This window comes from Chelonoidis abingdonii, chromosome 11 (assembly GCF_003597395.2).
Source record: "Chelonoidis abingdonii isolate Lonesome George chromosome 11, CheloAbing_2.0, whole genome shotgun sequence".
NCBI classification, from domain to species: domain Eukaryota; kingdom Metazoa; phylum Chordata; order Testudines; family Testudinidae; genus Chelonoidis; species Chelonoidis abingdonii.
In genome coordinates, this window is record NC_133779.1 from 33085139 (window position 1) to 33102347 (window position 17209).

The window sequence follows — 17209 nt, forward strand, 5'->3', positions numbered from 1 at the left end:
TAACTCAGTAGAGGTCAGAATAAACTATTTACCTCAGCTGTTTGGGGCTGCAATGCTGCTTCTGTTCTTACTAAAGCACTGAAAAGTAGCGTACTTTGCTTCTGTTTCTATACATTCAAACTGCCACTAAAAGGGGACGCACAGGAAAATAGGGGGTTGTGCCTTTTTTGCTCCTGTCTTAGAAGGAAAACTAGAAGGTTCCCCCCACCCGAGCATCTACCTGCTTGGGCTTGCCATTAGACATTCAGCTTTCCTTAGAAGTCTCTATGGATGACTGGAAAATGAGTAGGATTGTAGCATTGTGATCACCATGGAGGTCTGAAACCTGAATCAGTGGCAGGGACTGGGATTTCTATTCAGGCTGTTAGAACCTTTGTCTTTTGGTTTGGTTTTGTTAACACCAATTTAATTCAGATGTCTGACAAACAGTTGGGAGAAAAGCTCTCGAGGTTAAAAACTGGCATCTGTGGACCCTGAGAGAGCTCTTTGTACATGCAAAACCTCCAGAGAGTCCTCCAGCAATACCGGGACAGTCTGATTATTTGTAAGGTCACAAAACAAGCAGAAAAATATTTCTGGTGGGGCTGGGGGACCTCTCATGAAGCACAAAAGGACAAACTCATCCCCCCCTTTTCAGCTCTCCTTTAAGCATCGAATTCAGGGGAGTCCAAATTTGCACCTAAGGCCCATGACAAGACCGTCCATGCTCCCACTCCAGCAGCGATACCCAGCACCAATTCAGGGATCTCAAAGCATCTCACCTGCACTCACAGCAACCCCTGGGCCTTAGCTAAGTATCATCATCCCCATTTTACAGCTGGGGAAACACAAGGCACAAAGAAGTGACATGACTTGCCCAGCCCCACCCAGCAAGTCAGGGGTAGAGCTGGGAGCAGAACTCGGATCTCCCACTGCCCAGTCTGTGGCTCTAACTGCAAAACCATGCTGCTGCTCTGTCACCGCAGGTAGGGTTATCAATGGCAGCTGTGTTTAATTCCTGGGGAACTCAGCAAACAAGCAATGTCTAGGGAGGAAAAAACAATGGCCAGCAAATCTCTCACGTGAGCGTGGCTCTCGGGGATGAAAGGAAAGCCTGGTGCTGGGGTGATTACGTGCTGCCTTCAGGCTGGAGCCTTGGGGGGCAGGGAATTTGGGTGCCCCCAAACTTAGTGTTGTTCAACCTCATTGCTCAAGACTATTCAGGCGTGAGGGGGCAGGTTCTCAGTCATGCCTCTTGCCTTCCCTGAACTTGTGCTGCTCCCAAGGCTTCCGGCCCTTGTGCTCGTCTTGCTGCTTCTTAGAGTTCCGCTTCCCGCTTTCATCATGCCGGTGCTCCTTGTGGCCTGGCCCTTGGGCTGGTGAGTCAGGCTTGGGGTGGCGACCCTTCCCCTTATCCCGCCTGGGCCGCTCCCCCTGCTCCTTCCCCTCCCTCCGCTTGCCCTCCTTCCTGCTGCGCTGCTGCCCCTCCTCCTCCTCAGAGCCTGCTGGGGGGGCCCTGTGCATTTTGCTGGCCTGGCCCTTGGGGGGCCTGTCTCTGGGCTGCATCCCCTTCTTGCTGCCTCTCTCTGGCTGAGCCACCTCACTCTCTCTGGGCTTCTCCACCTCCTTCTCCAGCGCGCTCGGCTTCTCCTGGCCCCTTCTCCGCTCTGCCCTGGCTGGGGAGTCCTGCTGCGTCCCTTCCACCTTGGCTTCAGGATCTTCTGCTGCTTCCGGCTCCCACCAGCTCAACCAGCTCTTGAAAAACCGCAGCTCTCCCTGCAGGGGACAGCAGCGCAAGGCAACGGGTCTGCTCTTACCACTGTGTCCTGGGCCAGCCCAGGGCGCCAGGACCTTCGTCTGTCTGTCTGGCCATTGCCATGGCAGCTGGCGCTAACGCCATCTAACCCAGACACAAGCAGTTCCATGCAGGACCCTGCCTCGTTCCCTCCTGTTTACAGAGAGCCTTGGCCCTGCTGTGGCGTGGCACATGACCTGCCAGGCTTATCTGTGGCTCCCTGGCACTTGAAGCAGCAGCCAGACAAGCTCAGAGCTCCCCTCCTACGTGTTAGAGAGAGGGGCTGGGAAGGTCCCATCTGCACTAGCAGTGACCTGGCACGGGGCTGTCGGCAAGGCCTCAACCTCCACAGGTGTCGGCTCTCGAGCTCCCTTCTACCAGCTCAGCGTTTCCTGAAGCTAGGCCTGATTCTGGGACATGGCGAGTGTCCCTGGGTGACATCAAGTGCCCTCAGTTCCTGTCTAGCCCAGTGGTGCAGGGCCTGTGTCTTGCAGGATTGGGCCCAATGAGATTAGCCTGGCCTGGCTCTTGCTCTCTAAATGGTCCCAAGGCTCCAGATGGCTGTGGCCTGCCCTGCAGCCCATCTCATGGGAGCCGCCCCCTGACTTCAATGGGACTGACTGCTCGAGTGAGTAAGGGCTGCAGGATGGGCCCTGTCCAAGGGGAAAGCCCTTCTCGGGGACTCCAGGGCTCAGAACGCTCTGTGCTTCAATGACGTGTTGGCTGATTTTCTCTGCTTTGCTGCGGGGTTGGGGGAGGAGAGGATAGTGCCCCCCACTCCCCAGTTCCCTCCCTAACATGGTGTCACAAATGGGTTTCGCTGCCATGACGCTAGCCCAGCACCTGAATGCAATCACTAGTGGAGGGCAGAGTTAAAACCTTCCCCCTAGAGCCCACTGGCTGCTTTTCGGAGATGGTGTCTCCAAGGCCCCTCCTGCACTGCGGCTCCTTGCCTTACCCTCTCGCCGGCACCATCCTCGGGAAGGCTGCACGCAGGCTGGGCCCACAGGCTGGACTCTGCTTCAGGAACCTCGTCTTCTACGTCGATGACATCTGGGAATGGGGGGACAGTGGGCAAGGTCAGCCCTTTGGAGACGCACAGAGGGAAAGACTGTGCAATGTTCTTGTGTGCTGGTTCACAGCTGCTTCTTTCCACCCCAGAGCTGGTTACACTTCAGTGGGGAATGCATTAGAAATAGGCTCAAGCTAAAAGCCTGACCCAGAACTGCCTGAACAAGGAGGATGTGCAGGTTCAGATCTGAGCAGGTGCTGTGGACCCATTTTGTTTCTAGATCTATAATGTCCAGGGCTCATGAAGTGCAGTACTGAGGCTTGTCTTCACTCCCCGTTGTGCAGGCTTGTCAATACGGGATACTCCAGGAAATTAATCCACATTAATTTTTAAAGTGGATTAATTAAACCACATTAAATTGCTGTGTGGATGCTCTTATTCAGAAAAAATGGCCTTTATCAGAGTTTGCTTAATTCATTTCCAAAGTGAATTAAGTCTGAATAAGATAATCACACAAGGATTTAATGTGGTTTAACTAATCCACTTTAAATTTACACCTTTGCTTAATTTGGATTAATTTTCCTTAGTGTCCCCATGTAGATGAGTCCTGGACGATAGGCAGGTAACTCTCATTATCCTTTGTCTTACAGATGGGGAAACTAAGGCCCAGAGTGAGGACAGGAGCAATTTTCAGAGTGCCCACTACTTGTGGGTGCCTCTGGTTTTGGATGCTCAGCCTGAGCCCCCTTTTACTGCCAGGCCTCAGTATGGCTGGTGGTGCCTAGTCTGAAAATGCTGCCCTATAGATCTAGGTGTTATCTCTGCTTCCCTGACTAGGGAGGAACCTGTAAGTGCTGGAGGAGCATCTGTAGCTGGTTGGTTCCTGCCTGCACAGAGACGTGGTGAAGGGTTTGGGCTCTCAAACAGATTGATTTACACAATTCCAGTTCACGGTTAAATCCTTAGCTTCCAGGCTTAGAGAATGCCACTGAAGGAGACTAAGCCGCAGCAAAGGACAGAAAACAGCCATAATCTGCTCCTGCAGCTCAGGATCTGTCCCGGGCTAGCACAAGGACCCAGTACGGACACTGCCCAACGTGTTTATCTGGCAGCAGGAGTTTGCTTCTTGCTTTCAAATCTGCTCAAAATCCTTGAGCACTGGACTAGGAGTCCGGAGACCCAGCTCTGCCACAGACCTGCTATTCCAGCTTGGGCAAGTCCCTTTGCTCTCTGTGCCTCTGTTTCCCCTCCCACCGGTCTTGTCTGTTTTGACTGTAAGCTCTTGGAGGCAGAGATGGTCTTGCTGTGAAATTAGCACACGTGGTCTAGGTGGCACTGCTAATACTAATGCGCTACATGGTCAGCAGCAGCGCTAGCTTCCCCCACTCTGTTCCAGGAATGTTTCACTCCTGAGCCCCCTGGGTGTGAAAAGGGGGGGTCAGTCTCCAGGCCCAGCACTCCCCCAGGACAGGCTGATCCCCTTGATGCTGCCCAGCTCCCAGCCTCACTGCTCTGATGTCTCTCACCTTGGAAGACCTGGAAGCCCATGCTTAGCAGAGCGACAAAAGAGGCGATGAGAATGCACTTGTTGAGAGTAAGGCACTCCCAGGGGACCTCTTCCTTCATGGGGCCGATGGTGCGGGGCTCGGCCTTCCTTTTCACTGGAAGGGTCTTGGGAACTTACGAGACACAAAGAAAGTGGTGTTACCATAGGGGAGCAGGCCTGTCCTGGCAGAATGGGCTAAGAGTGGGAACAGAGATCCCTTAACATCACCTAGTCTGGCCACAAAGGAGACACAATGGTACAATCCCAAGGGACTCCTGTCTGTTGAGTTGTATCCCAGCCAGTGGAGAATGGCCCCATCGCAGGGTTGGGAGCATAAGGAGGGAAGGAAATAAGTGGGGATTCTCACTCCCAGCTCTCCCTGGGGTTCACTGGGTCCTCCTGCGGGGAGGGAATCAAGCTACTTCGTTTCGGGCTGTGACTTAATTGCAATTTCGTGTGGCTCTGCCGCCAAGGTTCAAAATGGGCCTACTATAAACTGCCCAGCAGGGGGTTGGCTGGATAACTAAAGTCCGGACTCCTGGGTTCTATTCCAGTCTCTCTGGTGCCTCAATAGAGGCAAGTCACTTAGGTAAAAATTTTCAAAAGCAGGGCAGCTAAATAAGAGGCCTGGTTTTCAGAGGTGGCAGATCCCTGCAGCTCCCCATGGAATTGGACTAGGATGATGGAGAAGAGAACTCAGCTCTACCACATGCTTTAGGGATCAGGGCTCCTGGGTTGAATGGGGAGAAATGGGGACGAGTGTACCATGTGGCGAAGCAGAGCTGGCTGCCTCCTCCACCCTTTCTACCCTCGTCACTGTCTTCTCCGTGACGACTGGTGTGTCAGTTATGCTTTCCACAAACTCGTCTAGATCCTTCTCGATGACGTGCAGTGTGTTCCTCTCCTCCTTCTCTAGCCCCTGAAAGGTGTAAGAAAGTGAATGGGTCACGTGGCCAGCACAAACAGAGCAGCCGGGAGAGAGAAACAAAGCAGCTCAGGGGATCTGTCTGCAACTATTATGGAGAAAAAACAAGCAGCGCAGTTGGAAGGCACTGGGGCATGTGTGTTACACGGCCCCTTCGAAAGTGCAGGTGGCTGATAGAGCCCGAGCTAGGAAGCTGCTTTACTCAACAGCTTGTGCTTGTATTCTCTGGAGGTCCCTGGTTCAGTGCCTGACACCTTGGCTGTCACGCGATTAAAAGACAGAAGACATGAATCTGGGAAACAAGAAATCTGTTTCTACAACGTATTGACTTCTGGAACTCACCGCTGATGGACATTATTGAGACAATTACATTAGGACACTTCAGCCAGGGTGGCTAGAAATAAGATGAACATATACAGCTATGCTAAGCTAAAAATGGCGAGGGTACTGTGATCACACCAGCTCCTGAAAGCTAAACAGGGCTGGGCTGGGTCATGTCGTGGGACAGGAGACCTCTAAGAACACCCAGCTCCTGTAGGACATTACTTTGACAGGTAGCAGCACTCTTCTTCCTGGTACTTTATCGAGCAAAGTGCTGGGGATGGGGGTGTGGTTCAGATGAGATGTAAAACCAAGGCCCAGACCAGTTCTGGTCATCACAACAGTGGAGGCTTTTACCCTGGTGTTTGCTACATTCCAAACCAGAGACAGTTTGGCCGTAATCCCCTCAGCACCAAGCTACAATTATCTGTAATGATGTTTGCAAGGCATTAGTCATCCACCAGATGTCTCTCTATGCTGCCTGCACTGACTTCTAAACAAGACGTGGTGCCTGGCTAAGAAGAGACACAAAGCTGGGACTCAATCTGTGTGGAACCCTGGCTGTTTGGCTGCATTTGGCCATTTTCTTTAGCAAACACCTCCTGCTTAAGGAGGACTGATTCCATATACCAGCACCGTATTCTTCTCCAGTTCCCGAGGAGTGTTAAGCAGCTATCGTGCTCCACCCCAGAGGTGGATGAACTGGACAGACTGGTCAAGGCCAGCAGGGTGGCAAGCTGTGGGACTCGTAAGGGACCGCACTGCAGTTCCCAGCTGCGCACAGCTCTCGTGTTTACAGTGTGTTCCCCAGTAGGGGAGAGCTGCTGGCTGGCAGAGAGGACGGGAGAGGTTTGTACCTGGGTCTAATGAAGGGAACAAGGACAGAGGGGGGGCTGTAGTTTGTAATGTGATGGGGGTGCACCACTGCCCTCTGCTGGAGAGAACCAGACTCACTCACATGTAGTGAATTATGAGGCCTATTAGTGACGTCTACCTAGAGAGGCTAAAACTTTAATCCTAGTGCCAGCTGCCAGAGCCGCCCGGGGGGGGGGGGGGGGACAAGTGGGGCAGTTTTCCCCAGGCCCCGCAAGCCCTGGCCCAGTGGTGGTCCAGGTCTTCGGCCAGCATTTCGGCGGCGGGGAACCCTTCAGTGCTGCTGAAGATGCGGAGCGACTGAAGGGCCCCCTGCTGCCGAAATGCCGCCGAAGACCCGGACCACCGCTGGATGAGTACAAGCCCCGCAGCTCCCTTGCTTTGCCCCAGGCCCTCTGAACCCTCTGGGTGGCCCTGCCAGCTGCTGGAGGGTCTCCCTTAGGTCAGGTGACACAGCCTATATTTGGGAGCAGATCTACTCTCTATGCTGCACTTGGGCAGTGTAGCTAATGACTTGCTGAGCCATGTTTGTACCCACGGGTCCGTTCTGATGGGGCCCTATTCAGGGCCTGCCAACAAAGGCTCTTTGAGTGTCAAAGCCTGGAAGCCAGAGAAGAGATGACAGCACAAAGGATGAAAACTCAGGGGGAGGGGAAATACTCATTACATGACTCTGTCTAATCTCACAGGCTCGATAGTTTGCTTGATGGCTATGAAGCTGAATCTGACAGGGTTCGAGCATCCACCGCAGTGTGTGAGATCTACTAGAATCCACTTCTGTATTATCTTCTGCCTCTGAAACGCTCCTGCATTATGCAATACCCCCATGGCAGTGTTCCACTCTACCCCAGAGAGCCCTATCAACCTCTGCCTGGCCTCCTGTGGAAACTGGCAGGGGCTGTGCTGAGCTCAGGATACAATCATGCTCTTGTTGGTTCATTTTATTTATGTGATTCGATCCCTGGCACGTCAATGGGAGCCAAACCTTTGGTAAAAGGCATTTTGCTGAGCACAAACGCTCTGCAGAACTGCTTAGCTGCAGCCGCTAATCCGATTTGACGTGTCTGCCCAGAGGACAACGTATCCTTTGGAGAGAGGGAGCTTAGAAACGGAGATAAATTAGGCACTGAGGCCTGGTTCTGGTTCTAGTCCCTTCCTGCTAGGGTACAGAGAGACCAGGGCTCCCCCATGAATCAGACTCCAGAGGTGCAGTACGACTGACTCATTAATAAATATGTCAGAGGCCCCAGTTCCTAGCAGATGGGGGAGAGCTGCCAGGCTACTGAGATCAGTGACAGCAACAGCTGAATAATGATACCTTTGGCTCTGACTGCACACGGGTGGACTGTGATTCCCCTCAAAGCCCTGAGAAGGCCATGTTTCCAGCTAAATGTTGCCCACAGAAAGGACTCTTGCTTTTGTTCCCAGTGGGGAACATTGGAATTTCCTCACCTGCATAAAGCCAACAGGCCAGCCGGTCCTGTTGTTTGGATCTGACTGTGGCCAATGCCATGTGTTTCAGGGGAAGGTGGAAAACCCACATGATTCATCGAACTATGAAAAAGCAGCTGCTGTAGGGAGTCAGTCCTGACCCCCTCTGAGGATCAGTTTACACCTTGAAGCATGAGGACTGATTTCTTTTATGGTTTTATCTTAGTTAGTGTCACAAGACCCAACTGACCCTGCCCCACTATCCCTGCAGCAAATTGCTGGCATGGAGCAAGGGATTAAAAGGAGGCGACGTGGCCCAATGCAGCGATGACCCAGAAGTAGTGCAGAGCTCCGCTTCTCCTGCTGTGAGAGAAGGCTGCTTATAGCCCAGAGACTGGGGTAGCTTGCTGGGTGGACAAGGGATGAATCAACCCTTAGGAGAATGGCTGGAATACTGGTTATTGGAAAACAAGCCTTAAACAGAAGGGTGGAGTCCTGCTCAAGGTTTGCTGCATTTCCCTGTTTTGAGTTGTGTTTTGTCCTGATTTCTTTGAACCTTAATACCCTGGAAAGGACTGAAGTGTGCCTCGGCTGGAGGGTTAATGCACTGCTACGTTGGACTTTGTGAGAGACAGTGATCTACCAGCGGAAACCTGTGACTGGGTGAGTTGTGCCCTGATGGGCCACCAGGTGGGCAGTATAGTGGTTAACCTGATCACTGTGATGGTCTAAAGCAGGTTTTCTCTCCTGCGAATTGGCTTCCCTTTCATTTCAGTGGGTTCTCCCCTGCTCTTCTGTTATGGGATGAAGTAGACAGGAGGTCTGATTGGTCTCCTCTCACTCCTGTCTTCCAACTACATGTTCCTAGTCTTATTTCTTCCATCATCATGTTCTCTGTGGTACCTTCAGCAACTCCCCACAAGCCCAGCCTATTGGCACCCCAGAAATTCCTCTATCACCCCCTAGAACATCTGTGTCAGCTTCCCAACCTGTCCTTTGCATCAGAACCCCTAAGTAACACACTCCTTTGCACGGTCAGCTGCTGGTTAGATGCTTCGTAATGGTGATCTTCCTGCCTAGCATCTTCTCTCCCACTGCCTCACACAACGCCAAGTTGAGCCTAACCTCACAGCCCTCTTAGTTTATGGGAGGCCGTTTTCCACACTTGTGACTGGTCTCTTCCTCCCTGTTTCTCTGAGCCAAGCTATGCCTTATGCCTACAGGAAACAAGCAACGGTCTCCTTGCTGCTTTCCTCCTCTACTCTAAGTCCTTCTGAGGCACTGTTGCCTAGATCCTCAGAGGTATTTAGGTTCCCAACTCTCACTGATATCAATGGGAGTTAGGTGCCTAAATACCAGGGAGGATCTGAGCCTGTGTGTCCTCACTCCCATAGAGGTCCTGGAGCTGATGAAGCAGAGGTGTTGAGAGCACATGCCAAGAGCTCTTCCCCCAGGGAATGGAGGGATCAGGGCAATGAGCTATGGAACCTTTCATGTCTAGGTCCAACCCAGCTTGGTAAGAGCCATCTGATGGCTGCTTGGTGGCCTGTGTTAAATGATTGATAGGAAGTGGGCGAAGTCCCAACAGACACCTCCCAACCGCCCCCCCTCATTGGCAGTCTGAGGCCCAGGACTCCCCTCCCATGAGACTCCCCTCCAACCTACAGGGGCAGCCCCTCCCGGCCAGAGTTACAGCACATTGTCACGACAATACAGTGGATGCTTGCCCTGCTCCTGCACCTTTGCTGTGGGCAACCTGAGGCCTTCGCTCTCCAGGGCTGTCAATCCAGCACCTCTCACCAGTGCTAATTTAATCTATCAAAATCATAAGAATCCAAGGCCCTGCTGCTGATTTAACTGGATATACCAAGTATCCAGGCAAATCTTGGGAAAGGGGTAGTAGGCCCACCCTGCTCCCTGAGATCCAAAGACCAGGCCTCTGCTGCCTTTCTTGTAGACTGTAAGGGCTGTTGCAAACATCCAGTGTCACATAGCCCGGGCCTTCAGCACCGCAAACTCAAGTCTGGAGATAGTTATAAAGAGGATTACTAGATAGATGCTACTTACGTGTGAGCTACTGTTTACCTCCTCTTCGCTTTGTGGCACTTCAGCATCTGTTAAAAACAAGTGCAAGCAAAATAAAACAAAGTATGGACAGCGTGAGGGGCTCATAGCATGTGATCATCTTGCCGCCTAGGGGCCGGCCTGCAGAGAAGATAAAAGCCTTATGACTACTACATCAATAAATTGTCCTTGAACTCAAGGAGCTGTGCCTCTGGACCAAAGGTCCTAGCCTCTATATAGACCACAGAATCGTAGAACTGGAAGGGATCTAGAGAGGTTATGTAGTTCAATCCCCTGCACTCATGGCAGGACGAAGTATTATCTAGACCATTCCTGACAGGTGTTTGTTTAACCTCTTAAAAATTGCCAATGATGGAGATTCCCCAGCTTCCCTAGGCAATTTATTCCAGTGTTTAACCATCCTGACAGTTAGGAAGCCTTGCCTAATGTCCAACCTAAACCTTCCTTGCTGCAATTTAAGTCCATTGCTTCTTGTCCTATCCTCGGAGGTTAAGAAGAACAATTCTTCTCCCTTCTCCTTGTAACAACCCTTTATGTACTTGAAAACTGTTACCATGCTGCCCGCGGCCTGTGAATTCGTGCAGGATCCCGGGGTGAAGTAGTGCTACGTTGTGCAGTGAAGTGGACGCAATTACTGGGGAAGATGTTTGGGTACTTTTCTCACATCAGTAATCACTCAGCAAGGCAGGTTTTCACACTTACAATGAGACTGGTTAAGCAGGAGTTAAAAGCCAGTTCTCACCTGCCACACTGAAAGTTCCCTTTCACAGCAGCAGCCCAACTGGCCTTCAAATGAAAAAATCTTGGTGTCGGAATGGAACCTGGAGCTGGCAAGCACCAGGCAACTGAAAGTGATGGGATAAACTCCCTGGACCTCCCAGGCAAAAAAAAGCTGCAGGAGAAACTGTGATGTCACCCGCAAAACACATGTATCTGCTGGCCAGGCATCCTGGCTTCCTTCTCTGCTCCAAGGATGCACCAAAAACAGGGTCAACATCAGGCGGTGCTAGAAACTGCAGCCCCGGGTGCAACAGTGCAGTGGGGGTATAGCGCTTCTGTCCCTTTGTATTTCAAACTGACTGGTAATGGCTCAGGGCCTCCCCTTCTAACCTGATGGAGCCTGAGATGCACAAGAATCCCCTGAAAACATCCCAACGTCTCAGCAAGGCTAGAAAAGGACCCTGGGCGCAGGCTGGATGCTGGCTGTCGTCATTCCTGAAATGGTGATCTAAAAGTTAGCCTGAGGAACCAGGCCATACTTCAGAGCTGAGATCTCAGAAATCCCCTGCACTACAGAAGATGACAATAACCCCTCAAGAAGCTGGGAATTTGTTTTTCAGTGGAAGATACCTCTTATATCTAGTCAGAGCAGATTGACAACCCAGGGGTCAGGATCGATCATCTTACTCCCCCAACCTACTTTCACAGCTACATTTACGGCCCTCTAACTGGAGCACTGCAGCAGCCCCAGCGTGGTGCTCTATGCCATCGGAAGGCAGCTTGGAATCCCAGCTTTCCAATGGCATGTTGTGCCAGGGCCTGAGCTTTAGCCGAGCGAGCACCCACAACTGCAACTGGATCTTGAGACTGTGGCTGTTAACATCACGTCACAAACGAAGCATAAAAGAAAAAGCAGGTTGGTAATTGGATTTCTCCGGTGGCTTGATACAGTAAATACGATGATGCATTCATTGCATGATGGGGCTTCTCCTTGGTTAGCTCTTAACTGTCGTTTTCTATTTATAATGGTTTGGCACGTATCAAAGTTCAATAGAAACTCATTAAAATAATGCCTCAACTTAATGAGGCTTTATCTGTCCTGGGGAAATCTACAGTATTTAAAGGTCCCGTTCTGCTCTCATTGAAGTCAATGGCAAAATTCCCTTAGTTTCAGTGGGGGGCAGGATTGGATCTGAGTTGCATATGGTATGTGTAAAGGTTCATCAAAGCTCTGGAATTTTTTAAGCTTTGGGCTACTAAGGATTTTCAGGACCATTAAGATTTCCTACCTCCACCCCCTAGCACTAGTCATGGGCCAATGAATAGTAAGAAAATACAGATTCTTGAAATGTAATTCAAAAGGTCATGTCAAGAGCAGAACAATTTAATTTGTCCCTTTTTTTCTTTCTGATGTGTAAAGAAGGCCTAATTTATTTATTAATAATTACAAAATTCTACTTGTGTTCTGCATTAGAAATATCAGGAATGTTAAATCTGGTCTTCCAGAAACCAGGGAGTCTGATATCCCAAAGAAGACCCAGAGATGTAGACTGGAGCCATTCTCTGCTTAAAGATGCAAATATGAAGAATCTTTAACAAAAGTGCTTTTCTCCCAACTGTTCATCAGGGTTTGAGTGAGAGGCATTCACAGAACCATACAATCCAAAATATTTTATGCAGTCTGAATAAAAAAGACATCCATATGGTGTTCTCAGAAAAAGGGTGCAACGGCCCTGAATTTCTAGTATAAGCAAACAAGCAGAAAAGAGAACGTTTAAAATCTTCTGTTGGGCCTTTTCTAAATAAAATGCAATGCTACGTAAAGAAGCAAAACTGGGTATAAAAATCTCATATCTTCTTCTTTAAAGGTCACCTTTAAAGAATAAGGCAAATAGTCCAATGCCTGCATTCCTGACCTGGATCTTACCACATTTCTAAAAGCTGGCACTAAAGCTCTCTGCAAGCTCCAAGGTCACTTAATAATTTCCAATAAGCTGTTCTCACTGCAAAGATCAGAATCTTAAGCATATAATCCCCTCAGAAGACATGTCAAGGAAGATTTCCAATGGTATCAGCACAGCCCAACTGCCTTTTAACTCCTTGGAGGCAAGAATAGCCTGTGCATCTACGGCTGGGAAAGTCTTACTAGTATGGCCTCCAGTGTCAAAGTGGGGACGAGGTACCTTTTTTCATGTCCTCCCTCGACAGCCTTAGAATTCTCTCTACCAGCACTGGCAGCTCTTGTATGGCCTCAGGACACTCCAGGTCTCTCTCCAATACCTCTCCAATGCCTGTTGCCATGTCACTTCCAGGAAGTCTTGCTAAATAGAGAGAGGCAAAACAAATGGATTGCATTCGGCACACAACACAGCTGGCAAGGGGGAGCACTGACATCCAAGACAATGGAATTCAGGTGGAGTGCCTGAATGACACAGGTATACATGTGTGAATACATCGCTGCAAACAGTACCAGCCACAGCACTTCCAGAGAGCCTTTCCGTGGAGGATCTCAAAGGCTTGTCACGCACTCTCACAACCCTGCTCCAGGCTAGGCCTACTCTAAAGAGGAATAATGTGAGATACAGAGAGGTTAAGTGACTCAGCCACAGGATGAGTCAATGCCAGTGCTGGAACTGCGTCTCAGGAATGTCCTGGCTCTCAGTCTTGTGCTCAGCCCATTAGACCAGAAATCTTACAACATATATATGTTTAAAGGATCAAAAGTCCATGGATCACAGCAGGAAAATACCACAGGTCCTTAAGATCTTGGTAATGGTGCACCCCACTTGAAATGCCCATGTTCTGCTGGAATCTGGATACATAAAACTGAGATCCAGCCCATGTGTCATCATTAAAGATCCTATGGCAACTTTCTAAAAATAGAGGTGTAAACCATAGTGTTCTGAACAACTTCCAATTTGGGTAGTGCCACTGTCTCTCTAACTTCCCCCTCAAATTCCACTTCTGCTTTGCGTCCTGCTCTTAACTGTTGGGCAGCGCTGCTACGTACTGTTAAACAGCTGCAGCGCTCCATCCCGGAGGCAGCTGCATTGTAGGGATAGGTGAAGCAATTCCCAGGTTGAAAGCCCTTTGAGGGAAAGGTGCTGTAGAAATGGAGGACTGCTATTGTTAAGAGAATGCCAATGTTCTAATGGCACACGCGCTAACCCTAAAGCAATTAACACTTTCAGTGCTGCTGCTCCCCAATGCAAGAATTTTCTATGCTCCCCATTTTCAATGGATTAAGGCTAGTGGGCTGTCAGGATGCATCAGGTACATACATTAACTGTTAGGAGGTTCAGAGCTGGATTCTTCCTAAAGCAGGGCTTGCACAGTGAGTTCTGAAATTCTGGGCTTCTGGGTTCACTTCCTTGTCTCTGAGCAGAGTCTCCGAATAGCAAACCTATCCCCAGGGCTCCAATACCTGACCTAGGCACCGCATCAGCCTTTGGTTGCGAAGGTTGTAGCCACAGACGTCTGAAGCCGTGAAGGGCCCCAGTTGCCTTCTGTGTCCCTCTGTTATAACAATGAAGACCTTGTCCTCAGCCTGTGCCCAAGCTGGGCTGATGCTGCTGAAGCAGGAAGCTTTGTGCAAATAGGAGAGTGAGGCTGCTGTCTACCAGGAAGGGAAATTGATGACTTAACAGAAGCACCTTTTTAGTCTCAACAGTTCAGCGCTGAGTCATCGATTTCTCTCCTGTTCTGGGCTGCGGCTGCTCTGCTCAATCTGCAGAAAACCACCTTTTTCAGACAGCGTTAAGGGAGGTAATGACAGAACTTGAGCCCGGCTGGAATTTCTCCCTCTCCTCAGCCAGTTCACTGACTGCTCCTGCCTCCCAACTCCAGTACATGCTCAACTGGACTAGGAGTGTGATACTGCTGCAAAGCAGGAGCCAATACTAGACGTGGTTCACGGATACCCTGAAGCCCCACACTCGCTAATGGCTGTTACCTGGTCCATTTATGCCGTACCACATCTGACAGACCTTTTGGGCTGGGAGGGAGCGTGTGCTTACACACAGACACTATTGTTTCAGGATTCCAACAGCTGAATTACAGACATTTTGGAACCCCATTCACATCCATCATATGTCCCTACCTTCATAAAGCGAGGAAGCCTAAGCTGACAGCCTGGGGCTGGGTCAACAGAGTAGATGGTCAAAATGGTCCTAGAACAGGTGACATCAGCCAGTAGACCAGAATTTGGTTTCATGGGTCAGATCTCTGAGCTCTCAAAGCATTTTACGAAGTAGCAGTTAAGATATTAACACTGTGACAACTGTGTAGGCCAAATGTGGCAATTACAGCTCACACGCCTAGTCTCTGCTATTCAAACTCATTCCTCCACTGTGCTCTCGGAATCCTTTTAAAAGGTCTTGAAAGACTCACCTAAGAATGTCTCACGGTGTGTTTCCCCCGCACACAACCCTACACTTGGTCTGTTGGTTGTAAACCCCTTAGTGCAGAGCTGTATAAAGAACCTAACATGTCTGCGGACACCATGGAGACAACATGTAAATAATCCTACAATTCTACCTTCATGTCAGCAACGGCTTTTCAGAGACGAGCTCAGGTCCAAGATCTGACGTTTGAATCCACTAAGTCACACCAAAGAAGCTTCCAAAAATAGCCCCCTTCCCCTCTCCATCAACTCCTTCAAGGGAGCGGAATTACAGGCTCTTTCCATACACAGATCTATCCCCGGCTAGACAGTAACTAACTTGTGACTCCAGGCGAGCATTCCATGGCCATGGGTTTTCCTGTATTTCTTAAAAGAGTTAAAATCCCACAAAAGGCATACCTAGGGCTTGAACGTATCCGTCTTTCCTTCAGCCTCGTGTCTGGTTCAGTCTCTACAGAGTAATATACAGCAACAGGTGCTGATTTCTGCCAGAGCAAAATATCAACCAATCACAGGACGCTAATGCCATCATAGCTTTCATATTCAGCCCTGGGAGACAGAAGAGGGTCTGACTTCACTCTGAACGAGAGCAAGAATAACACGAGGCTCATCTGCTTCCTTTCATGACAGATCCAGCTGCTGCCTTGGCTGCTCTCAGAAACAAGGGACCCACGGAGCTGTTATGTGTAGCAGGGATATAGGATGGGAAATGGGAAGGATGAAGGAGTAGCCTATGAAAAGCAATAGGGTTGGGACCACCCTGCCAGGAATATGGTGCTAGGAAGCCAGGGCTGAAAATCTGTCAAATGTTCATTCCCCAAACTGGAGCTTATTGAGGGCACAATAGTGCAAAGTGCTCAATGAATGAATGTTTGTAAAGTGCTACTGCAGATAGTGCCGAATAGCCGCAAATGCCGTTAACTTGAGCTGAGTAACTTCTCATTTCCAACAGCGTATGCAAGAGGAGAATCGAGCCGAGCGTATTCAGACACTCAAGTTACAGAAGGGTAAAAAACGGACATTATTTCCTAGAGTCAAGAGCAGGTTCTTTATTTGCAGATGACGCAAATGGCTGAACTTCATAGGACCTGCTCCTATAACCTTTATTCTCATGAGTCCAACTGATGCCAGTGGGGCTACTCATGGAAGGGGGATAAAATTGGGCACCTTGCTGCATAGAGGTCTGCTCACAGCTGTGCTGCTGCCCTGTTAACCCAGCCTTGCAAGGAACTGGCTCTAGCCAACCGGCACCAAAGGCACGAACTCACCCCGGCCACTCTCCTTTCATCACACTCAGTCCAATATCTGCCCCTGTCACCCTATTGTGGTGGGTACTTGAAAGCTTAACTGGGAACATTTAAATACTAACATGATTAACCAGGAGACTTTCCCCTCTCCTCCCTTCCCTTAAAAAAACAAGGAAACTAAATACCCCCCAAAAGGTGCTAATGCAAAAATTCTGTTGCACAGTTAAATAACAGTCTTTTAAAAACAGGGAAATGCAAAAAGCAAGGTTCCTCCAGTAATACAGCCCACAATGTGGGTATTCTGTGGGCCAGTATCTGGGCCCGATCTTGGTCCTTGCACAGTGGTTCCAAAAGAGTTGGAAAACCAGGAATTCTGAACCTTGAGAAGACCTCCTGGATGCGGGAATCCTTAGGTAGGATTCAACTGCTATAGGAGCGTGCCTCTTGGCTCCTGCTGTGTGTGAATATAGGGGGTGGGAGGCTGTCCACAGGGTCTTTACTCCCTTAGACTACTGTACTCTATGCGGGGCACTGGCCCAGCAGCCTGTTGATCCCACAACAGAGTGTATGAAATGTAACAATGCCACTTTTCTCCCACTCCTTAGCTGTGGAGGATGCAACCCAGGATCCAGGCCTATATTTTCAAAAACAGAGGTCCGAGTCCTGTAGACTCATAGATTTTAAGGTCAGAAGGGACCATTATGGTCATCTAGTCCAGAGGTAGGCAACCTCTGACCCATGTGCCAAAGGCAGCACATGAGCTGATTTTCAGTGGCACTCACGCTGCCCGGGTCCTGGCCACCAGTTCGGGGGGCTCTGCATTTTAACTGAATGTTAAATGAAGATTCTTAAACATTTAAAAAATCTTATTTA

General features: G+C 49.8%; 1 protein-coding gene across 6 annotated transcripts in view; it reads right to left on the minus strand.

Moving 5' to 3' along the window:
• Positions 1-378: 378 nt before the first annotated feature.
• The window catches only part of JSRP1 (junctional sarcoplasmic reticulum protein 1), a 62389-nt gene continuing 45558 nt past the window's right edge, over positions 379-17209 (minus strand). Inside the window, exons 1-8 of one of the 6 annotated variants that reach the window (XM_032779801.2) lie at positions 15489-15571; positions 15077-15155; positions 12871-13008; positions 9950-9996; positions 5098-5251; positions 4313-4465; positions 2733-2827; positions 379-1755 (exon numbers count right to left, since the gene is read on the minus strand). In XM_032779801.2, coding sequence (XP_032635692.1) covers positions 1222-1755; positions 2733-2827; positions 4313-4465; positions 5098-5251; positions 9950-9996; positions 12871-12988 — 1101 coding nt within the window. In that variant the 5' untranslated portion in view covers positions 12989-13008; positions 15077-15155; positions 15489-15571 and the 3' untranslated portion in view covers positions 379-1221. The other 5 variants (XM_032779800.2, XM_032779803.2, XM_032779799.2 and 2 more) reach the window with 5 other exon arrangements.